Source organism: Mytilus edulis, chromosome 1, assembly GCF_963676685.1.
Source record: "Mytilus edulis chromosome 1, xbMytEdul2.2, whole genome shotgun sequence".
Lineage (NCBI taxonomy): Eukaryota > Metazoa > Mollusca > Bivalvia > Mytilida > Mytilidae > Mytilus > Mytilus edulis.
Window position 1 is genome coordinate 70,354,752 of NC_092344.1, and position 25,231 is coordinate 70,379,982.

The 25,231-nt window shown below is 33.7% G+C and overlaps 3 protein-coding genes across 3 annotated transcripts in view; 1 reads left to right on the plus strand and 2 right to left on the minus strand.

Moving 5' to 3' along the window:
• The window catches only part of LOC139488366 (receptor-type tyrosine-protein phosphatase epsilon-like), a 99,773-nt gene extending 92,153 nt beyond the window's left edge, over positions 1-7,620 (minus strand). The window contains exon 1 of the mRNA XM_071273904.1: positions 7,488-7,620. The gene's annotated coding sequence lies outside the window, so the exon portion shown is untranslated. The remainder of the gene's footprint in view (positions 1-7,487) is intronic.
• A 1,709-nt stretch (positions 7,621-9,329) lies between these two features.
• On the plus strand, positions 9,330-11,948 carry LOC139481714 (uncharacterized). The gene is made up of 3 exons (XM_071265223.1): positions 9,330-10,008; positions 10,166-10,849; positions 11,839-11,948. The coding sequence occupies exons 1-3, from the start codon at positions 9,330-9,332 to the stop codon at positions 11,946-11,948; spliced, it is 1,473 nt and encodes a 490-aa protein (XP_071121324.1).
• A 4,523-nt stretch (positions 11,949-16,471) lies between these two features.
• Positions 16,472-23,549, minus strand: LOC139481884 (multiple epidermal growth factor-like domains protein 10). Its single transcript, XM_071265438.1, has 6 exons — positions 23,480-23,549; positions 22,888-23,115; positions 21,877-22,077; positions 20,030-20,200; positions 17,464-17,661; positions 16,472-16,653 (listed from the first exon to the last, which is right to left on the minus strand). The coding sequence occupies exons 1-6, from the start codon at positions 23,547-23,549 to the stop codon at positions 16,472-16,474; spliced, it is 1,050 nt and encodes a 349-aa protein (XP_071121539.1).
• Between the last annotated feature and the right edge of the window lie 1,682 nt (positions 23,550-25,231).

Consider the following 25,231-nt stretch of genomic DNA (forward strand, 5'->3'; position numbering starts at 1 on the left):
ATTCTACGTACTTTTATTGCAGTATTTGTCGTATAGATAACCATGTTCACACCCAGATGTGTTGTTACACAATCCATCAATCCTGTCACACATAGAAGATATACATCCTTCACATACATTTTTACAATGTTGACCAAACGTACCACTGTTACATTCTGAAACATATCGTGAAATAATCCTACATTTTTGTGTTACTAGTACTACACAATAAAGATTTACCATCTCGTCAGATAATCTAAAAATCTAAACTTTCTATTCTTAACTGTCTTTAATACAACTACAAATAAATATCTGACTAACCGATGTCGTGGTTTCTATAATGCAATGTTTATAAAGTGTACGATATTGAAACGTTTTTACTTCTTGGGAAGTTATAAAAAAAGTAAATAGAAGTAAGGCTCAGCATGGATTGAGTTTATCTATCACATCAACGAAAAATTTTGAAACGCAAAAATATAACCAAAACAAATGCCAACCTTGTTATAAAAACACAAGCATTGTCCAGTATTTGGTTTGTTAATGTATACATTCTTAAACTTATAAATCCTTGGCGAAATGATTGTTTGGAGAAGGCTTGGAGTTATATTATTGTTAAATATGTCGGAGTTGAAAAGAGTAAAACGTACTGACATTTCACCATTTAATCGAATGTAATGTAGCATGTTTCTCTATTGTCATAAAAAATCATAATGTCTAATAAAATTAATAGATTTAGCTAACGAAGTCCTTATATTTCAATAAGGTAACGTTATTTGTTAGTGGAAAACTGTTTTAATGTTAATTATGCTTAAATTAAAAATTGTTTGCTTTCCTTTTTCTGTGATTAAAGTAAGATAACTCTGGTCAATTTTCCTAACATTCAATCATTACGGGAAGATGATATAGTTCTGTTTTCATTTATAGTCTTTTTCAGAAAAGTTCTAATTGTTTTGGGTAGGTCCCAATTACAATTTTACATTCTAGCATTCGGCATCAGTTAGAAGCTTTTGGAATAAAGTGTTGGCTATGGTGTACTGTTTTGTGTTTGTGTTAGGCGTTGTAGCACTTCTTTCATGTATTTGTCTTAAGGGATCGAGTAAAGCAGATAAGTTACATCAGCTTTCTGTTTCATTTGAGTTCTAGCATAATGGTATACACCATATCGATCTTAGAAACAAATGCCTTTACGAGTAGAAGGACGAATGCTGTTGGGCATCTTTAAAGCATACCACAACTTGAAACTGTATATTCTTGACAGCACTATTAATGTTTTTCACCGGCATATTGTACCTCAAATTAAAAGTAGGAAAAAAGTGTTTTTTTTAAATAATTTCCAGGATATGGCCTTAATAGAGAGCAATTTCATGAATACTTGGAAGATGCTTTTTCTGTGACATAGTCACTTGTTTCAGAATATTTCCCCCTATTTACCTTAATGGTAAAATAAGGTATAATAATTCCATTAGATGTATGTTTCATTATAATACTTTATTCTGATTGACTAACTGCACATCACGTGTTATTCCTAAAGCAATTGCATTACTCAATAAAACTTACCATTCATGATAACACGTGGTCCCATAATAAAGAACACAGGGGAATTAAATAAAAATTATATAAACATCTTGTTTTCATGATCATAGCTAAAAAAATGTAATTATAAGTATCGAATGCTTAATTTTGTAACTTCATAGGGTTGTAAGAGCGTTGACCGTGCGCACATTTCTGCGCTTTATACGAAATGTACTTTTGTCAACGCTTTTACACCTCAATGAAGTTACAAAAAGAAGCATTACATTCATAAATAAAGGAAATTTTTATTCTGAAAAGTGTGCCTGTGATCTGTGATTTAGAGCAGTTTGTCTCATCGCTCTAAGAAAGTTAGGGATGATGAAGGCAGATTTGATTGACCTTGCTTATTTTTTGACGTATAAACACGGTATGAATGATTTCAGTTATCAAAAAATAAAACATATTTATAAGATAACAAAATAATTCTTTATATTGGTATATATTAATTTTAAACATTTCAAATCAAATAAAAGAAATTATATATATACATAAATGTCTTTGGTCAACTAATGAAAAATGCGAGAATCTAGTATATTACAGATTTTGAAACGATTTTAAATTCAATAAAAAAACTATATGTATAAGATAAATTTATAACCCTGTTCAAGGTAGACAATCAACATATTGACTTTATGAAATTGAACATAGACTCATAGTTCAAAGGAATATAACTCTTGTATACAAATGACACATCAATCGAATTATTTAGCTGCGAATTTGTCCGCCACCTTCAAGGAAGATTCAAAATTATCAATATAACCACAAGTTGTTAATCTATAGATACTGACGACTAATGAATGCTAACCACAGTAAAGAATATTTGTTTGAAATTTTTTAACACTTACTCAGAAAAATGCTTGAACTACTTGACTTTCAAAGCTCATAATTAACGTGTTTACACACTGATATAATATGGTTGTTAAACATTACAAACCTGTAATCGTAAAGGACACTATACACCTCGTGTGCTTGCATTAACTTATCCCAAAATTTATTTATTTCAAGCTTAAATATTTCGACATGTTGTTTACGTTTTATTAATTTTAGAATTCTAATTGTGTCACAAATTCGGTTAAGATTTGACTAAATACCAATATCCTGATATCGTCAGGTAAATATGCTATGTAATGTCTTTTAATTGGTTTATTTATTAGCAATGGAAATGCAATGTTCTAAATTGTAATTGCAATGCGTTCCCGTGATATAATCAAGACTCATTTTGTGTATCAGAAACCGTACAAAATTCTCTGATGTCGAAGTGTAAATTATATATTATTATACAAAACTAGAATATATGATATGAGTGCTAAAGAGAAAACTTTCTAAGATGCTTCAATGAATCCGATTTAAGGAAAGATAGACCATTGTACGGCCTTAAAAAACTAGAACATCCTACACCGCATGGTCAACTTCTAGTATATAAGGCCTCGAAGTTTGAGTGTGCATATGTTTGCAGATTGTCTATAAGTCTGCAAAATTGTGAAGTTATCAATTTGTGAATGATTTCATAATTGGTAAAAAATGAGAAGTTTTTTTATCATACAACATATTTGTGTTTGAAAAGATGGCAGCATCTAATGGAAATTGTAATTTGTACTAAAAGTTTTATTTGTCTTGGACGAATAAAGTAAAACATAAGCTTTAACAGCTTTACCGGGGTAACATGTTGTTCAAAATCTAAGTTTATATTGTAGACATAACATACGCGTCAACAAGTTCAGAGAAGTTAAGGTGGATAGAAACCTTACTCTAACTCTGAAAAGGTGTATCGCAAAGCATTACAAATATTTGAATGTTTTACCAAAATACGGTCGAATATTGTTTATATGATTGATGTGAAAGTTGGACTTGTATTGAAGTACCATATTATCATTCAGACTGACAACGTTAATTTGCTGAGATTTTCTAAAATGTTTGATTGGAACCTACATGAACACATGCAAATAACTCATATGCATGTTTTAAAATCATTATGAAAGAACAACTGTTCCACAATGAAGGTAGATCCCGAATCCCATGATTCAAAGCAGTCGAATAAGTAAATTCTGTATTGTCGTTTTTGAAATGATAAAAACAAATGTTCCCTATTTTTATATATGTCTGTACTGCTTTGTCATTATGTTAATACAAAATGGTATTGGGTTTTACAAAGTGTTTACTTATTATTCGTATTTGCCTTACTGGAACATTTTCAAAAGAATTTTTGTTCATCAATATTTTTAAAAATCTAGAGGTGGCGTGATTCAGATGTGGATACTTAAAAATTCCAAAGATCTTTTAGAGTACATACAGTCTAACTCTCTTTCATCTTGTAACAGTATTAAAACATTTGACTTTTCTACTCTGTAAACAAGTATTCCACATTCCAAACTAAAAGACAAATTAAAAGAGTTGGTATTACTTTGCTTCATAAAAAAGAATGGCCAACGTAGATACAAGTATCTTGTCTTAGGGATGGATAAATCATACTTTGTAAAGAATCACTCTGATTCAAACAAAAAATTCTCTGAAACCGATATTATCAAGATGCTTGATTTCTTGATTGACAACATATTTGTAACGTTCGGAGGACGTGTTTTTCAACAGACTGTTGGCATCCCAATGGGAACAAACTGTGCCCCTCTACTTGCCGACTTGTTTCTTTATTATTATGAGGCTGACTTCATGCAGGAACTTCTTAGGAAGAAAGATAAGAAGTTAGCAATATCCTGTAACTCTACTTTCCGCTATATAGATGACGTTCTTTCACTAAACAATTCAAAATTGGGTGACTGTGTGGAACGCATCTATCCCATCGAATTGGAGATAAAGGATACTACAGATACAGTTAAGTCGGCTTCATATCTTGACTTACGAATAAAGTAAAACATAAGCTTTAACAGCTTTACCGGGGTAACATGTTGTTCAAAATCTAAGTTTATATTGTAGACATAACATACGCGTCAACAAGTTCAGAGAAGTTAAGGTGGATAGAAACCTTACTCTAACTCTGAAAAGGTGTATCGCAAAGCATTACAAATATTTGAATGTTTTACCAAAATACGGTCGAATATTGTTTATATGATTGATGTGAAAGTTGGACTTGTATTGAAGTACCATATTATCATTCAGACTGACAACGTTAATTTGCTGAGATTTTCTAAAATGTTTGATTGGAACCTACATGAACACATGCAAATAACTCATATGCATGTTTTAAAATCATTATGAAAGAACAACTGTTCCACAATGAAGGTAGATCCCGAATCCCATGATTCAAAGCAGTCGAATAAGTAAATTCTGTATTGTCGTTTTTGAAATGATAAAAACAAATGTTCCCTATTTTTATATATGTCTGTACTGCTTTGTCATTATGTTAATACAAAATGGTATTGGGTTTTACAAAGTGTTTACTTATTATTCGTATTTGCCTTACTGGAACATTTTCAAAAGAATTTTTGTTCATCAATATTTTTAAAAATCTAGAGGTGGCGTGATTCAGATGTGGATACTTAAAAATTCCAAAGATCTTTTAGAGTACATACAGTCTAACTCTCTTTCATCTTGTAACAGTATTAAAACATTTGACTTTTCTACTCTGTAAACAAGTATTCCACATTCCAAACTAAAAGACAAATTAAAAGAGTTGGTATTACTTTGCTTCATAAAAAAGAATGGCCAACGTAGATACAAGTATCTTGTCTTAGGGATGGATAAATCATACTTTGTAAAGAATCACTCTGATTCAAACAAAAAATTCTCTGAAACCGATATTATCAAGATGCTTGATTTCTTGATTGACAACATATTTGTAACGTTCGGAGGACGTGTTTTTCAACAGACTGTTGGCATCCCAATGGGAACAAACTGTGCCCCTCTACTTGCCGACTTGTTTCTTTATTATTATGAGGCTGACTTCATGCAGGAACTTCTTAGGAAGAAAGATAAGAAGTTAGCAATATCCTTTAACTCTACTTTCCGCTATATAGATGACGTTCTTTCACTAAACAATTCAAAATTTGGTGACTATGTGGAACGCATCTATCCCATCGAATTGGAGATAAAGGATACTACAGATACAGTTAAGTCGGCTTCATATCTTGACTTACATCTAGTAATTGACAATGAGGGTCGGTTGAAAACAAAACGTTACGACAAAAGAGATGATTTCAGCTTTTCAATTGTGAACTTTCCATTTCTAAGTAGCAACATTCCAGCAGCACCTGCATACGGGGTATATATCTCCCAATTGATACGATATTCCCGTGCTTGCATTTCCTATCAAGATTTTATTGATAGATGGTTACTGCTCACAAGGAAGCTATTAAACCAAGAGTTCCAAATGGTGAAGTTGAAATCATCCCTTCGTAAATTTTACAGACGCCATCACGAGTTGGTTGACCGTTATGGAATAACCGTTTCACAAATGATATCGGATATGTTCCTTACGTCGTAACAACAATCCCCTTCCCTTTCATGAATGTGACCTACCGAATTAGAATATTTACCGGATTTGAAATCACGACGGGTGCCACATGTGGAGCAGGATCTGCTTACCCTTCCGGAGCACCTGAGATCACCCCTAGTTTTTGGTGGGGTTCGTATTGTTTGTTCTTTAGTTTTCTATGTTGTGTCATGTGTACTATACTATTGTTTTTCTGTTTGTCTTTTTCATTTTTAGCCATGGCGTTGTCAGTTTGTTTTAGATTTATGAGTTTGACTGTCCCTTTGGTATCTTTCGTCCCTCTTTTACTATTTTGGATGTGTCTTACCTTGGTTACATGATTTACCATAGAAACCCACCTCACAGCCTCCAGGTGGACATGTTCCATCCGCCTTGCTGCAAGTTGCGATAAGACAGTAGCATTTATTTGCACAACCAATACCAAATTCTCCATCGTCGCAAGCTGAGGTAAAATAAAGCGTAGTTTTCAATAAAATATTAAAAATTCAAAAATATTCTTATATAAAGACTTTCTATTTGTACACCAATTTCCTATTACAAGTTTTCATCAACTGCTTGTTATAACATTATACAACAGCGAATGTTCTTGTAGTGATGGTTTACCACGTTTGATAGTTTTACCGAGTGATCTTCACAAAACTGGTTTAGACATACCCTGAACCACTGACTTCAAAACCTGCTGATAGCAGCTTATTGTATGTCATATAAGTATCAAGGGCAAACTATATTGACAGTTCTTCCAGTTTAATCCACCTTTGAATCAAATCGGCATCCGTTCTTAATCGTGGTTTATACATATAAATTTCCGGATTGTTATAGTTGAAAAATATTCAAACGTCTACGCTTATTCAGAAAAGTAAAATGCCTATCCTCATTGAGAACAACAACTAAATCATTAAGAGTTTAAAGGTAATTAAAAGCATTTTGCACACTTGTATTTCTATGATAACCAAATGTATGATATCTTGGATTTACGTTCATATGATTATAATTCATTCTTCGAAATTGTCGCACAGTTTTTATATAACTTTACTTACATAAGTCGCATTTTGCGGTTTGTTCGTAACCAGGATTACAGCTAGTGGTGTTATCACACAACCCACTAACATGATCACACATACTTGATACACATCCGTCACAAAATCCAGAACAGTTTCTCCCAAACTGACCGTTAGGACACGCTGAAAATATGTATACAAATTTCACATCAAAATATATCTTTAATTAAATTTCTTATTATTTGAGAGAGAACAAAAAATGAATCGCTGAAATAACTGACACAGTTATTACCTAAACATGTAAAGTTGGTAAGGGAATAAACCATTGATTAAAAGTAGAATTGAACAGTGTGTGTATTTCTAACGTCAAATGTACAAGTTCAAGTTAACGGTCAGTCCTAATATGTTACTTCTAAATCTCAAGAAATAACTTCTGTTTGTAATTGAATAAAAGGTAATCAATTAGACTATTGTTTGGAAAATAAGGAACAAACTTTGTGAACAATTGAATCCCTGCCATCCATTCTTGCATCCACCAATGCATTTGCCTGTAACGTGATTGCATTTAGTATACCAACAGTTTGCTGAACATTGTTCAAGACAATCTTTGCCGTATGAACCATAAGTGCATTCTGTAAGATAAAATTTACCAAATAAAAATGCATATGAAACACTTAACGGAAAAATAATTCAACACTTTAGCTATATACAATTAGACAAAACACTGTGTTGTTCGTCTTCACAATTCTTAATACTTTATTTTGTTTGTTTTTCAAAGACATAAACAGCTGATTAATGGTGCAAAGACTACTAAAAATTAAGCAACGTAAACTTAAGCGAAACTGAAAAATAAACTAAGGTACTCCGCAAGTGTGAGAGATCCATCTGTTAAGTAGCTTGAGATCTCTCATGAACTTATTCATTATTTACGATTGAATATACAAAAAAGATCTAATGCTTATTTATGTTCAAAAATCAAATATTTCTTAAACCTTTTATTGATAAAAATGTGTAGAGGGCTCAAAAATGCTTAAAGGCTTTGCCAAATAGAGCTAAGGGTATCTACTTTAAATTCAGAATTCCCTTTTCCATTTGAATCTGAACTTGCAGTCAGATGAGAGTTTTGCACCATGATGAAAACGTCACGGACAACCAATGATAATGAAAGCAATAACAGCCTTGTTTCGGTTATGTGTGCTTTTAACGCACTTAGGTTGACTTTAGTGTAATCCATTAATACAGCATAGCTTTAATTTTACATTCGTTGACACTGCTGGTAGGCTAGTTCATTTGTCAATATGTAGTAACGAAATAATGTTAACATTTAAATCATATGGTTTAACATATCTTTGGAAAATATGAATACATGGAGATTTTGATTTACATCAATTGGACCAAAAAAAAAAAAAAAAACCCAACTAAATAGAAAAATTAATACATGAATAATTGGTATTCCAAAATGTACAGAGTAAACTCGTACCGAGTCTGAAAACTTTACGATAAATTACTAGAAACAAAAAAGGTTTGGTTTCAGTCCCCGATATCGTTTAAGCTGTACATATTTGACTTTGTGAATTCCAATGTGAAGATCCCGTTTCCGTTTTAAGAACTTTTTAAAACTCGTCAGTAATTATTTTGTGTGTTGGTGGTGTATACCACAGGGTAATATCATGCGTCTAGTGTATGGGACTGTCCCTTGTGGATGTCTTATGCCGCTGGCTAGCAATTTATTGTGAAAAGAAAGCCGAGTGTGTAAGCCTTTCCTGCCAGTACATAGCCTCTGTATTATCAAGACTCCAGCAGAATCCTCCTCGCGTTAACACATGGATACTGATTACTTAGTTAGTCAGGCTAATCTGTTGGAGATCTCGGAGTAGCAAGGACCCTAGAGATGCAGTGTGTAGGCCCATCGGTGTGTGGATTCGCCCTAGCACTCATCAACCTAGCTTGCCCCAGTTATGGGAAAATAAACGGTCAGATAGAGGTCGTAGTCAGGGATGACTATCTATCTAGGAGAGACAACTCTGAATTGAAACATGGGTAGATCATAACTCATAGTCGGGGACGACAACTGATCTAAAGGAAGAGAACCTTGAAAGAAAATTTCCTGGTCCTCCAGGTTGGGGGTTGAGCACAAGACCAACTATCTCGTCTCGCAAAAAACAAACAGTTACGGAAACAAGGACAAGAAACTTAACTCGTCTCGGACACTCGGAATACCAGCAATCACATGCTAGTATGAATGGTGCCAGTAAAGCCAAGAGGAAGCTAGTAGCAGGAATGGTATTCTGAACACGAGAACAAAACTGAAGGTAGGATGTTGGAATGTTCGTACAATGAATGAAACAGGAAAACAAGCACAAATTTTAAATGAAATGAAAAATTATAAGCTCCACTTACTAGGCATTAGTGAATGTAGATGGACAGGTTGTGGAAAGTCTATAGCAAGATCAGGAGAAACAATCATACATTCTGGAAGGACAGACAACAAGCATCAACAAGGTGTTGCTATAATTAGGAACAAACAAACAGCAAAATCACTTATTGAGTACAGTCCTGTAAATGAAAGAATTATAAGAGCCCGTTTCCATGCAAAGAAAGGCAAAGTAACTTTTATTCAGTGCTATGCACCAACAAATGAAGCGGAAGAGGAAGTAAAAAATGAATTCTATAACACCTTGCAAGCTGAGATCAGAAAAGTACCAACACATGATTTGACAATTGTAATGGGTGATTTAAATGCAAAGGTTGGCAACGATAATACAGGAAATGAAAGAGTAATTGGTAAATATGGATGTGGGCAAATGAATGAAAATGGAGAACTTCTGGTTGACTTTTGTGGAATTAACAACTTAGTAATTGGTGGAACCATCTTCCCACATAAAGACATTCACAAGCTAACTTGGAACTCGCCAAATGCAAGAGACAAAAATCAAATAGACCACATTATGATCAATGGAAAATGGAAAAGATCCTTACAAGATGTCAGAGTAAAGAGAGGAGCTGACATTGCAAGTGATCACTTTCTAATAACAGCCAATATAAAGTTGAAACTTAAAAAGATGTCTTCACCAACAACCATTAAAAGAAAATTTGATATAAATAAATTGCAAGACATCAAAGTAAAACAAGAATTTAACCTGAAGATAAAGAACAGATTTCAGGTCCTAAGAAGACACAATAGAAGAAGCATCAGAACCAGCATCGATAAACAACAAATGGTTAAAAGTAGAAGAAATATACAAAGAAACCAGTGAAAAAGTTCTTGGCTATAAAAGACAAATACATAAAGAATGGATTACACAAGGAACATGGAAATTGATTGATGAAAGAAAAGAAATAAACAACAAACTCTGTCAGACGTATTCAGAAAGAATAAAAGATAAGCTGAGGAAGGAATACTCAGAATGCAATAAGAAAGTGAAGAAAGCAACACGAAGTGACAAAATAAAGTATACAGAAGACCTTGCAAAAGAAGCAGAAAATGCTGCATCCAACCAGAGAATGGGACAGGTTTACCAAGTTGTAAAACAGCTATGCAACAAGAAAACTAATAAGAGCATGCCAATTAAAGACAAACAAAACAACACATTATCATCCGAAAAAGAACAAAAGGAAAGATGGAAAGAACATTTTCAAGAAGTTCTCAATGGAAAAGAACCAGAAAATACAGTTAGCATCGATATCACAGAAATAGTCCGGCCGATTGGTGCAGATATAGAGCAGAATTGCTCACTTGATGAGGAAAGCATGAAACTTTACATAGTAGTTCTTGATTATATAGCCTTTGATTTCAGCTATGGACCCACTCTGAAAAATCCAATATGGCTGCCATTTTCAAGATGGCGGAAAAACGGTATAAATATCAAGATTGTCCTATAGGTATTCTATATAATTTCGGAAATTAAAGTAATGATTCTTTAAAAATGGACTTCATGTTTTTAAATTTGTTATCAATTAATTTTAAAATATAGAAAAAAATTATTTGGTTATTTCTATAACACACACATTTGCAAATATGGCTGCATATACAAAAACAAAAAGAGAAATTCAAAATGTTAATCAATATGTTACATGTTATTGTAATTGTTCTTTAAACGCTTTCAGTTTGAATGGTTGGAATGAAATAGGTTTAAACGAGTCGATTGAAAGTTAGTATATGTCGGTTAAATTGGGTTGAATAGTAGGTAACTCCTCTGAACTTTGAGGCAGTGCCGAGTGCACCTGTCTCGTGTCTCTTCAATGCCACGTCTTGAGTCATTTATCGAGTTTTCATCTGCCGTACGCACTGCATCGTCAAATTATTCTATGTAATCAATAGGTGTACCTTTCTTCAGGGGGATTAGACGATTGCCTTCACTTAAAACGGTTAAGGGGCAACTATTTCCTTTTCCAACTACGTGCGAAACAAATTCGCAACTATTCAGCGAGCATGGTCCTAGAATGCACTCCTGGTCAGCACTTTTATTAGTTTTAATGGTAACAGTCATTTTTGAGTTTGGCGGAACTGTGATGGTTCGTTTTATGCAAACTTGCTGAGTTGAAATCTCGTGTTCATTGTTAACAAATGCCGCATTTATCACTTTATTGTTGATGGTAATTGTGGGAGTACTCAGGTTTATCACTGCGCTCAGTGTGTCCATAATATCTACCCTACGTATAACATCGTCTGTTAATGGCTCTTTGCACACATCCCATTGTATGTGTACTCTATTAATGTCGAGAGTCGTTTTTTATAATCTTCCCTATAACAAGCTGTTAACCAACACCACGTAGCGCTACGTTCTCCAAATCTCAAATTTTTTGCCGGAATTAATTTCTCATTTACTAATGTTATCATTGCAGTAGTGTCAACAATCACGCTTACATTCTGGTCATGTATAGTACCTCTTACTGCTAAACTCTTTCACATGATTCGTCTGATGACAATATCTGACGAGGACGTTGGCATCTGATCGATTTTGTGGTGAGGTGATGTTTCATGGCCAATAGACTTTGAAATCGTGCGTTGGCCTACTGGCCCGACCCTTTGCTGTTTTAAGACTCTATTGTTTGGGTTGCACTTTGATTTGCTCCGTATCCTGGTGAAGGTGACCGTTGTCTGAAATAAACGGGATTTCTGGAGTTTGTCCGTGGAGATGCTAACCGTTGTCTTTATGGGCCATATGATCTCTAGCTTAGTGGGGGTGTTGCTGATCGATAGGCATTAAGGTTGGGTGTATTTCTATCTTGCGATCTACCGCGATTGTATTGCTCAGGAGATCTTCCACGTGTATATTGATCAGGTGATCTTCCACTTAACTGGTGATCTTCCATGATTACTGGATCAGAAGAACCGAGGTTATATTAATCGGCCAATCCACGGTTATGCTGATTAGTTGAAAGCATAACATCAGCTAGTTTTGTGACAATTTGTGTGAAGTTATGCACCTCATTATCCAAAGGACTGCTCATATTTCTTTTGTCGATCGGTGATACTGCGCCATCAGCAAAGTAGACTTGTCGATGGTCATAATTGGTCACTTTTTGATCAAAATATCGCCATCTGGTTTGCTATTAAGGTTTTCAGTTGTTTTAACGCCTTGTTTAATGTTTCTGGGTTCCTCTCTATAACATGTGTTATAGAATCTTTGTCTTTACATCCTCGACGGATTGCTATAGTTCCAATCTGGTCTGATCTTTCTTGCTGAAGCGCTGTTTCAAATGAATGCTTTTTTAAGGCCTTGGAATCATCATCTGTGTTTACCTTGCGAGCGTTCTCAAAGCCAACATCAGCCTGGCAATCTGGGGCCTACACACATTTTTCCTGTTTTACCATTGTCATCTACCGACAGTTCGTTCAAATTGGAAAATGAACGCCGCCCAAGTCATGGATCCTCTTCAATTGAGTTGTTGCATTTTTGGGAGGTGGACTTCGGTTCCGGTCCCTTGCACCAAGATTTTCTTGCCATCGGGTATATTCTCTCTCCAATGAGGAGTCTGAAGAAGAGGTGTTGCCACACTCTTTTGATTTCCTCTGCCCTTTCCTGGATCGGTCAGTGGAGTCAGCTTCCTGTTATGGGAAGCCTATTAGAGCTCCAGTAGCTGACGAAGTTGTCATAATTGGAGTGATAAATGTGGGATTTGCCGTTTGACTCGACGGGGATGATACCGTAAGTAAAGGCACTGCATTCAGCATTGGAGAAACTTGATAGAATCCACTTGCAGCCAATTGTTTTTGTAATTGTGTGCTGCTCTTAACTAAATATTCTTGACTCATAGTAGATGGTAAGTGTGCGTAAGAAGACACATAAGCCTTTTTGCTGGTATCCTTGATTAGTACTAGAGGTTTATAGTATTTTCTTAAATAGAGATTGTTGTTGAATAATTTGAACTGTCTTATGCAGGGCCAAGGGCCCTGACATAGAACTTTTGACTTATGGTGAAGACACCTTCAACAGAGTTGGTGCGGTTGATGGTTCATGCGAACTACAATTGGGGAAAGACCCAAGGCATGGATTTTGTTGTGTACTTTTTGTAAACTTGCGTTGTACTGGCTAAGGTCACATTTTGGCCTAGATGATGTGTTCATTGCAGGAATCTTAACTTCATTATTTCGATTGTCCAATAACTCATTTACAACAGATGCCAGTTGTTGGAAGGTACCCTGCTGTTCAAATGCACTTATAAATTGAACTGTGTCTCCTTCCTCAGTTGTTGTCAGCTTGTCCATTCATCTAACCACAACATTGAATATCGTATTGGTCTTACCATCAATTCCGCCAAGCAATTATTACTAGCCTTGTGGTCTATCATGTCTTCAGACTGCTGAAGTTGCCGAGATATTGATTTCATCTGTTCGTTATTAATATTCAGTGCCTCTTTCGGTTCAAATTAAAACGTAATGAGACCAACACATATTTTATCAATTCGCGCTTCGCTCTGTTTTATATTGCGTTAAATCTCAACTGTTCTTTAAGCATTAGATTTTCTATCTACTAAACATTCCTCGTACAATAGTTTAATAGTAATTTCTGAGCTGTCCTCTGTTAAAACGTCTTCAGCTTTGGGTTTCTCAATATCCCCAAGTGATTCAGCTTCTGCCATTTTAATGTTCTTGTCCGTGTTGTCCTCAATTCCTGCCATTTCACTGATATGTGTTTAAATGATTCTCAATTCACTCTTTAATATCTCAAATAGCAAAATATTGCGACCCAAGAAATAAGATAGGCACTGAATAATATCTTAAGGCAGATAAATCCCAAACCACAGCTTTTATGTACGACCCAAGACAACAAACAGTGCAGCTTTTAATGAAAGCTACTACTGCAGCTTTTAATGAAAGCTACTACTGCAGCTTTTTATGAAAGCAACTACTTTGTGTATGAAATGACAAGGAAGGCAAAAACAAAAAGGACAGAACTGGGACAGATACTATAAATTACACTTTACATCAATAAAATGCTTATATTCAGGTCAATTCTCAATAATGAATATTTGCTTATTTTTCAAGGCGGCCATTTTGAAAATAGCCGCCATTTTGTATTTCTAAGATAGATCAAAACAAAATCTTGCTAAGTACACCAAGTCATACAAATATATTGATTTTTGTGCTTCTAGCATCAAATCCACTTGTTTGTGCAATATTGGAAAATATTTTAGAACGTACGGCAGCCATCTTGAAATAAGCCGCCATTTTGAATTTTGAGGGTGGGTCCATAGCTAAAATTGCTCAGTACACAAAAATGTACTATCAAGCAAAAATTGGTGCTTTCCTCATTCTTTGAGCATTTTTTTCACGGATCGGCCGGACTAAAACACCATTAGAATTAGATATAGATCTTTACGCGCCAACCAAACTAGAAATCCAGAGAGCACTAAAAAGTTTAAGGAATAGAAAGGCACCAGGCATTGACCAATTAAATGCTGAACTCTTTAAAGCTGATGTTAAGCAAACACCAGATATCCTTTACCCAGTTTTTAAAGAAATTTGGGAGAACAACATCATACCAGACAACTGGTCCGAAGGTGACATCATAAGGATACCAAAGAAAGGTGATCTTACTAATTGCAATAACTGGAGAGGTATCACTCTTCTCTCTATTCCCAGCAAAGTATTTTGCAAAATCCTAATTTCAAGAATTAAAACAGCTATAGACAGAACACTGCGACAAGAACAGGCAGGTTTTAGACAAAGACGAAGCTGTATAGACCACATATTTGTCCTCAGAAACATCCTCGAACAATGTGCAGAATGGCAAAGAAAAATAATCATCAACTTTGTAGATTTTGAAAAGGCTTTTGGCTTACACAGACAGGGATTATGGACCATCTTAAAAAGCTATGGAATTCCTGAAAAAATAATACAACTCATCAAAGCCTTCTACGACAACTTTAAATGCACTGTAGACTCTGACCAAGACACTAGTTTTTTGGTAAAATCTTGAGTGAGGCAAGAATGTGTGATGTCATCTCTCTTGTTTATCATTGCAGTCGACTGGGTGATGAAATCAACAATGTCAAATACCAACAACGGAATAAGGTGGACACTCACTTCAAACCTAGCGGATATAGACTATGCAGATGATCTAGCATTAGTATCCCATACTGAAAATCAAATGAAAGAAAAAACGGAGAGATTAGAACAGAATGCCAGAATGGTTGGTTTGAAAATCAACTCTAAGAAAACACAAATAATGACAGTAAACATGCTTAATACACCAGACATCAAAGTAAATGGAGAACAACTGGAATTGGTACAGTCCTTCACTTACCTAGGTAGTGTTGTAACATCAGAAGGTGGAGCTGAACAGGACATCAAAACTAGAATTGGCAAGGCAAGATCAGCCTTTCACAGACTAAGAAACATCTGGAAAACACCATCAATCAGAAAAAAGACCAAACTGAAAATCTATAACAGCTGTGTAACATCAGTTTTATTTTATGGAGCTGAATGCTGGAGAATGACCGAAAAAGACATTAACAGGTTATCCAGCTTTCATAACACCTGCCTACGTAGAATCATGAAGATATACTGGCCAAACAAAATAACAAATGAAGATCTTCATAAGAAAACAAAAAGCCAAGATATCGAAACAACTCTGCTACAGAAAAGATGGAGATGGCTTAGTCATGTCCTAAGAAAACCACAAGGAGATATGACCAAAGTTGCATTAAGATGGACACCAGAGGGAAAAAGGAAGAGAGGACGACCAAAAACAACATGGCGTAGAACAATAGAAACAGAGATGAAAGAGAGAGGTTACACCTGGGGAACTATTGAGAAAAAAGCAGAAAACAGAGAGGAGTGGCGGCAACTTGTCCTTGCCCTATGTGCCAAAAGGCATAACAAGGACTAAGTAAGTAAGTAATTATTTTGTGTATTTTTATGAATGTATTTAATATTTGTCATTAGTTTAACATCTTTTTTATTCGCGTTTATTGCATTGGTTACAAATTGATTCAAAATAATTTCAATAGTTAGGCTTAATGTAACCTTTTAGTCGCTATAAATGTACATGTATAAGCAAAAAACATATGTTTTACCGTTTTCACATCTATCACCAGTCCATCCATTCATACAACCAAATTTACAAATCCCGTTGTCAAGGTCACATGGTCCATAACAATTTACTGGACACGTTGTATTACAGAATGGACCATAATGTGTAGGTGGACAACCTATATCAAAAAATATAGTCGAAATATATGTGTAACCAAATTGATGGCTCAATGTATAATACATCATAACAGATTCTTACTGTGCTATTTTATCAATAAAAGATCATACCGTATACATTGTTTAACAGAAGTTGAACTTTCAGCTTTTGATGCTGACCTTGACAGCAAGAATAAAAGTAGAACCTACCAGATAGAGATGATATTCGAGCTGATAATCAGTAAAATATCAGTGTCCCTGCAAAAACGAGGTTTACAATGCAAACCTTTGATATCGAGTTAGCCAGTGCACGATGATAAACAATATTCACTGAATGAACTACAAACTAGGTTCTTCTCCCAGGTTTTAAGGTCGTCGATTGATTTATTTCACAACGAATACGGATAAAGTGTTGAATTCCTACTGCCGTTGGATAATTATTGTGTGTTGAATAAAAGGGTAAATTATTCTAATTTAGATGGATTCTTGAGGAATATTTGCCATACCGAATTCTTGAGAAGAATTTACCTAACATAGGGATGTCAAAACCCAAAGACAAAAAAGTGCAACTTTTGGAGGAAACCCTCACCTTTGTGTTGACATTAGGAATGTGTGTAGCCGCAATTTTAGAAGTATCGTTGCCACAGCAGGAGACATTACTTTAAATTGTAGTTGTTTATGTTAATCCACTATATTTGAAAAATGTGTAAGAACAGTCTTACGAATCTGGCCAAAATTTTATGCGAAAAAACTATTAAGACTTTCTAAACGTTTCAACTGTGAATATACAACCATTTTAAAACGTTGTGTTTTCTACATGTAATAGCACGCACCTATAATCCCAATTTCACATAACTCAAGTTCTGTAACTAGACTGTGAAATGAAGGTACATAAGTTAGGAATCTAAAAACGGCTTCAACGTTGATGTCAGTAGGCAGATATGTTCCGTTGTATAAAACAGTTCCACTCTTCAAGTTATTGCTAGTATTTGAAGCGTAAACAGTATGATGACCCTCTGTTGTTCTATCATCTAAAATAGACAGAATAAATGTTTTATTTCAGTTTCACAATACATACTTACTAATATATGAGATAAGCGTATACAATAAAAAGACATTTCAAGTTACCAAAATGTTTGAAAACGACAACCACTCAACTACAGGCTACTGAATTGGGACAGACACATAAATAATAACAGCCTTAGCTAGGACCGTATTGTTAAAAACAAATCCCAACGAACAATAAACATTAGATATAAATTTTTTATAGTTAAGCACCAATTAAAAAATAAGAAAACAGAAACATAAAACTCATATATGTAATAAGACACAAGGGAATGATTTAAGGAAATTCACGTCAACTTGACGCTAGCCAATTATAACTTATTCTAATATGACGTGCTTCTTTTGGTATGTGAACAAACCCATGCTCTAATTCCAATAAAATTTGTTTGCACATGCGTATATTGAATTCTTCAGAATAATGAATTTTATCAAATTATCATGCATTTAATATATTTCCTTAACTTCAAAACACTTTCAAACTCTTAAATGATGCACATGATGTTACTTATTCATTTATTATGACTGTAACGTGCTGCATTCCGAAATTGATATATTTGACCTAGATACGACAGCCGTTCATGCTGGCAGTTTAAACTCCTCCCTCTGAAAAATCACAGTGCCAGCCGTTTGCTTCTTTACAAACAAAAAAGGGAGGTTCATGGAAGAGCCTACAAACGCTTTTACACTTATACTTATCGGACATAGAAATTACATTAATTGTCCTATTTAGAATCGAAATAATTGATGCAAGCTATACTTTATTGTAGTTTTAACATGGGTAGTCATTACATTCGTGTTATTTTAGCCCTCACTTTCTCTCGGGCAAAAATAATCACGAATATTATGCCTACCCATGTTAAAACTAGAATAAAGTATAGCTTGCATCAATTATTTCTTAATTAATAAATCATGTTCCCCACTCTACAGAATTAATTAAAATACATATGTAGTATAAAGTCCTAGAAACCATGTTGCAATGCCAACACACAGGCAGTATTTAATGCACGAATCACAACGTAAACTGGCGTATTATACGGGTGTGCAATTGAAAACAGATCAGCAAAATTATATCAGTTGATTTGAATGCAGCCTTTTTAGGACAAAAGTAGTGTTTTTTTAAAACATAACTGACAGTAATGACAAGGAACTCATATTTAGATATGTTTTACTGGTTTATTCATCAAACGTGTATTGTGTCAATGGTGTTTGTTATCAACTGTCTTTGAATATCGTACATCGTAAGTCATCCTTCACAGTTTTTAATAAGATTTAATCATTCAGCATTAAATCAATTTAATAAATTGAGGGTATCGTCTGTTAAACTTGAGTTGACTTTTCTTTAATTTTGACGGACTTAAGTGTCTTTTGTTAACCTACATTTTCATAAGCGGTTTTCCTGCTTTTATTTGGTATAAAATTGCATGCTTTTCGTGATTTGTTCATTGCGTTATTTGAACTCTAAAGGAAAACAAAAACCCGCCCTATCTCACCTTTTAGAATATTTGTCTGCTGTTTGTTGTATATTTTCAGATATTGTCAAAAGAGGCGTCATGGATTGGACAGAATGTTAACTGAATACATAGTTTTACTGAAGGGCTGAATTTATCACAGTTGGCGTCTGGTAGCCCAGTTGCCATTTGGAGAAAACATATGACGGTTCCTTCAATGTTTTTATCTTGGACATTAATGAGAAATTGTCGATGAATGCAAATTCGTTGGCCGGTTGATACATAGTTGAACTGTCCTAATAAATCCATGACAAAAAATTGCCAAAATCCAAACTTACTATTTGTTGTTTTTTATTATGATCATATATTAGTTTGTTTAACAATTTGTTTACATTTGTATAACGAAGGTAATCTGGAGTCGTTGGAAATATAACGAGGGATTTCAACGAATTTAGGTTATCTTTTAACTGGTATATCGTATTCCTCAATTGACTTCTGTTGGTTTCTTTCGAATATTTAATAATAAATCGTAAGATAGTTCAAAGGATTCATGACTTTTTATTCTATCATCAGATTTTCATCTGTATTAACAAAAATCTTCAAATAAGTTATCGACAATCAAAACCTCGATAAGGAATGCAGTATAAGTTTCATTAACTTATGCAACATTTAAATTCACATTTAAAATCATTTAGGAAAATGGCGAAACAGTCTTTTAAATTCCCAAGAAACTGTACATGGAGGTGATATTAAAAACAAAAACTGTGAACACTTATGATTAAAAGAATGTATATAACTTTATTCTAAAAAAGATTTCTCTATGTAATTATCCAAAAAGGAGTAAAATAACTTACTAGTATCATGACTATGTTTTTTAGTCACATACCTAAAATGATATATATTCCTGTTACAATACTTTTCTCCTTTAGGTCAACATAAAATCTGACATTAGGTCCTGTGATTTTTGTACATGTTGTTTCAATTCCATCATTTGCTAGACCATCATCTATACTACCGCTGGGAACCTGCCATACCATCCCTTCAGATGCTATGTTATCTATAATAAGAATGAATACCACACAGATTAATTTTTTTATGTCAATTTATATAAGGACACGTAAATATGTTTTTAACTCATCGGGGGCCAAAGGACACCTTGTGAGCTGATAGTGGAGATCACTCTTACTTCTTATCCGAACTGTCAGAATAATCTGTCATTGAACTGTTCTACCTACAAGAGTTCTACCCAAGAACTGTTCTTAGTAGAACTGTATAAAACTGTTCTAGATAGAACTGTTTAAATCACTTCTAGTCGCAGAACTGTCATCAGAACTGACCAAATCAGTTCTAACTGTAGAACTGTTAGCAGAACTGTTTAAATCTGTCAGGAGAGTAAAACAGTTATTTATGCCGTCACTGAATGTTAAAACAGTGCTGTGATGAGAATTGTTGAAGATATATTATATTGTTTTGATTTATTTATATACATTTGATGAGAGGTTAGAAGTGATCTCCACTTCACTTGGCATCCGTTGACTGTCGTCGTCGTCGTCTGTCGTCGTCTGTCGTTGTTAACTACTTGGCCAAATGCCATCAAACTTAAACTAAATGTTCCCTTAGGGTATCTTGTTTTTCAATTATATCCCAAGATTTGATCCATCAACAAACATGGCCGCCATGGCTGAAAATAGAACATAGAGGTAAAATGTAGTTTTGGTTTATATCTCGAATCTTGGCATTTAGAGCCAATCTGACATGTGATTAAATTGGTTAATTTGTCAAGATTTATCAGTCTTGAAATTTTCAGACGAATCAACCAAAGCCATTGAAATTGTAGTTTTAAGGAAGTTTTGCCGTTTTTTTGTTATTGTCTTGAATGTTATCATAGATAGTTATAAACTTACTTTGCTGAACATTATTGATGTGTATCAATAATGTTCAGCAAAGTAAGATCTACAAAAAGCTATATATGACCAAAATTGTCAATTGACCACTATAAGGAGGTATTGCCCTTAAAAGATAATTTTACACAACTTGTTTTACAAGTTTGCTAACGTTAAAAAAAAAATCTCCTTTGAAACTATTGTGCTTTATATTTCTGAATTTAAATGAATGTTCCTTTAGGAATCTAGTTTATTAATTGTATCCGAAGGTTTTATTCATTAACACACATGGCCGCCATGGTAAAAACAAGAACATAGGTGTCAAATGCAGTTTTGGCTTCTATCTCAGAAACGTTTAGAGCAAATCTGACATGGGGTAAAAATGTTCAAAAAGTAGGATCTCTCAGCTCTGGAATTTTAAAACAATCCGAACAACCTATTGTTTGGTTGCTGCCACTTAACTTTAAAGAAATTTTGCAGTCTTTGGTTATTATCTTGAACATTTTTGAAGATAAACTGTAAACAGCAAAAATGTCCAGCAAAGTAAGATCTACAAAATCTATATATTATATGACCAAAAATGGCAATTGACCCCTGTAGGAGTTATTGCCAGCAAAGGACAATTTAACACAGGTTGGTTTGCTTTTTTAATTTTAAAAGTTGTTTCGAAAGGAAAACTATTGCTGCAAATTTTTATAATAAATATATAATTGTTTTTTAAAACTGATTTTAGTTTGCAATCAGGATATTCTGGAAAAATAACTTTGATCGTGTACCTTTTGCTTCAAAAGTATTGGAAGCCTAATACAAAAACGGTTGTAATGAATATTGTTTATGCACTATTACTTACACTTGTTACAATACCTTCCTGTTCGTCTTTCCTTACAACCGTCGGTACAGACTGCAGTATTTTTATTGCAAATATCATTTAAACAGTTTTTAGGGTCACATCCCCAAACACAAGAACCATTTCCAGGGTAACAATTTCGCTCTATACAATTGTCGGCACACACAAACTGGCAAGTACTTCCCCAACTACTTTTTTCACATCCTAAAAAAATCTAAGTTCTATTGTACGTGAATAACGATTGATATCAATAAATAATCTATATGACACAATATTTCAACTGCAACGGATTGTAAAATATTTAATATAAAATGCTCTATAAAATATGTATCCTTCATTTAAAGATCGAGACACAAACATGATTTGTATTTTAAAAGGAAGTAGAAAGATCTATTTTATTTCCCCCTATTTAAAAATTACAAAGATAAATATAATAATAAAACTACCGAGCTCCGAGAAAAATTCTAAAAGGATAGTCCATAAGCAAATGGCAAAATTGAAAGGTCATACAAAACAAACGATCCGTCATACTCCTGACTTGTTACAGGCATGTTCTTAAGTAGAAAATGGTGTATTTAACGGGTTATAAAGCAAGATGAACCTCTCTCTTGTATGACAGTCACATAAAAATCCATTATATTGACTACGATGCGTGAAAAAAATAAACGGACATAATAGGTAAAAATAAAAAAAAAATATAGGTGTATAAATTCAAAATCGTTTGTTGATGTGAACCAATATAGTTTACTTCTACACTGTTATTACTTATAGCACTTCTCCCCTATATCTTACTTTTGTATATCTAAACCAGTTTCTCCTATGCTTTATTTCAAACAAAGCACATACAGATCACAGTCAACATATATTGAATTATACAGCTTAAATAAAGTACCCTGACAAGCTATAGCCGCGAAAAATTTGTGATGAGTATTAATAAGCTCAGCTTAGTCTTAAAAGTACTTGTGCTTTTGTTACAGAAGAATCAATATATGTACACACTACTGTTAAACCCACCATTTATGGCAACATAACATAACTCAACAACAGGTCCATCGTAGCGATCTGGGTTTTCCCACGATCCTGTAGAATCGTAATAAATGACATATTTTCCAAGTTCATGACAAGGAATTGTCTGTGTGATGTTTGGAAGACCTGGACCATCTTCATAACAAAGATAACCGTCAGGTGGAATAGTTGATGTGTTGGTAACATATAACTTAAATCCATCCATACGACGAGCCACTGTAATAATAATGAAACTAGTATATAAAAGTTCGAACGTAACGAACCAATGAGTACGCAAGACTGTCAATATGAGAAAAAAGGCAAATAAGAGGGTATCAGAATCATATAGTCACCATGTGTATACTCATTTTTGATTAATCCTGAATTTAGAAATAGCATGCTACCAGAAAAGCCTAAAAAACCTTCTGGGACACTAGTCAAAACACGCAAAGGGTTTCCTAAAACTATTTTATATATAACAATGATAACAATTTGTTAATGATTGTACTAGTATATTATTCAACGTTATATTATATTTAAATTTGCAATCTTTTTTGTTTTTTAAAAATAATAAACTTTATCGAACCCCCCAAAAAATTACATCGAGGTGTCTCCTCTAACATTAATACCGGAGACGTGATATTCTCCCTGATATTATTCAATAAAGACATATCATAAAATGTCTGAGCAGGTAAGAAATTCGAGCCACCAACATTAAAAAAACTTTCAAGACCAAGAGTTCAGGTGAGTTTAAAAGAGGGAAATCATTGAACAACTGACAAAATCAAACATCAGACGTAACCAACCAACAAGAAAGAATAGCAAGAAACTGTCTTATTCCTGACTTGGTGAGAATTTTTCTTAGAAAATTGTTGATTAAACCTTATTTTATAACTAGCTTTACGTGTACATGTATGACAGTTGTTTAAAGTACCGTTATATTGAAAGAAAAAAATGTTTAAGCAAACCAGATAAATATTCAGTGGTTGTTGTTGATTCATGTCTGCAATGTTTGGTCTTTTTTAAATTGTTTGTTACAAATTAGGCTGCTAGTATTTATCGATTTGATTATGTTTGTAAATGTGTTTCAAATTGTGACATTCAAACATACTTACCGGACAAATGCCTGTCATTTTATATACAGACAGGGTCATAATTTCTGTTCGAACATGTATGATGCAAGTTATGACCTGTATTGATTCGTTTGAAAAAATAAGACACATACAATGTTATGGAATGATGGTTACCGTTTCCATTTGTATTCGTACAGAACTTTTTGTCTGAAAATTTAGTTCGACTTTTATTTACGAAAAAGGGCTTTAACACTTTGTTTTATCATTTGTTTGTGTTTCCATGTTATTTTTATCATTTTACGAAGTTTTCTTGAATTGGAAAAGCTATAAAAATCAATACATTATCTTTCAGCTTACCTAATTATGCATATTTTACCACGTACGTAAACTCACAGCATTTGAAGACCATCATATTTGACTAATATTTTTTTTTCTTCCATTGAATAATCTTTGTCAGAAGTAATAGTATACAGTATGTGTTACAATTGTCAGATAAAACATAGCCATACTCTGACACAAAATAGTTCCTTTTGGTGTCATTCTTTACTTAAACATGGCAAGCTAACCAACAAATTTGCAGAAATGAAGCTTTTGGGGAAAGAAATATATTTAGATCATGTTGAGCCAAAATGTACTTGTCTATCAGTTTGCATTACACTCTGAGGATTAATGCGCTCCATAGTAATTATACTTTACTAACTTAAGATTTCCAGAAAACAATTTGTTTTTAGTAGACTAAGTGTTTGTCGTTCCAATGACAGTTCCTTCTTAGAAGACGTTTCAAATGGGTTGAAAATTGGCATGAAGAAATGTGATACATGTTTAATACAGAATATACCTGGTTTCCGTGAAGTTAAAATTAAGGCAAAATATTGAGACGCCGTGATTATTAATCGTTCAGCATAAGGAAATTTCTCAACCAATGCGATAATTTAAGACACCCAAACATGGAATAAGTTTTACTTCCTTAACAAATAACATTTGCTGGTGCTAAATAATGTATGCTAGTTTACATTGTACTTACTAAAAAATTGTTGTTCTGAATTGGTTATACATGTTGTTACATTTTTTATGTTCATAAAAATAATATAAAATAGCACGGTGCTTTCAACTATGACAGAATTAATGTTACCAACAAAATTATTTGTTTGCGTTGTACATGTAGGAAACAATTGCAGCAAAGTTAATTATATAAGTTCTACACTGATATTATGAATTTATATATTTTTGTGTATACTTACACACTTCTCTGTAGTAAATGTTAATATCTGTTATATAAG

Bases quoted from the DNA above. Each gene is read 5' to 3' on its own strand.
- LOC139481714 (XM_071265223.1), top strand. From the start codon at position 9,330: ATGAATGAAACAGGAAAACAAGCACAAATTTTAAATGAAATGAAAAAT. The intron at 10,009-10,165 runs GTGATCACTTTC...TCAGGTCCTAAG, and splicing joins GAGAGGAGCTGACATTGCAA to AAGACACAATAGAAGAAGCA. The intron at 10,850-11,838 runs GTATAAATATCA...TTATCATTGCAG, and splicing joins TTCAAGATGGCGGAAAAACG to TAGTGTCAACAATCACGCTT.
- LOC139481884 (XM_071265438.1), bottom strand. From the start codon at position 23,549: ATGTCTTTATTGAATAATATCAGGGAGAATATCACGTCTCCGGTATTA. The intron at 22,078-22,887 runs GTGGGTTTAACA...AGATTTTTTTAG, and splicing joins ATGTTATGTTGCCATAAATG to GATGTGAAAAAAGTAGTTGG. The intron at 16,654-17,463 runs GTGCGTGCTATT...TTTTTGATATAG, and splicing joins ATGTGAAATTGGGATTATAG to GTTGTCCACCTACACATTAT.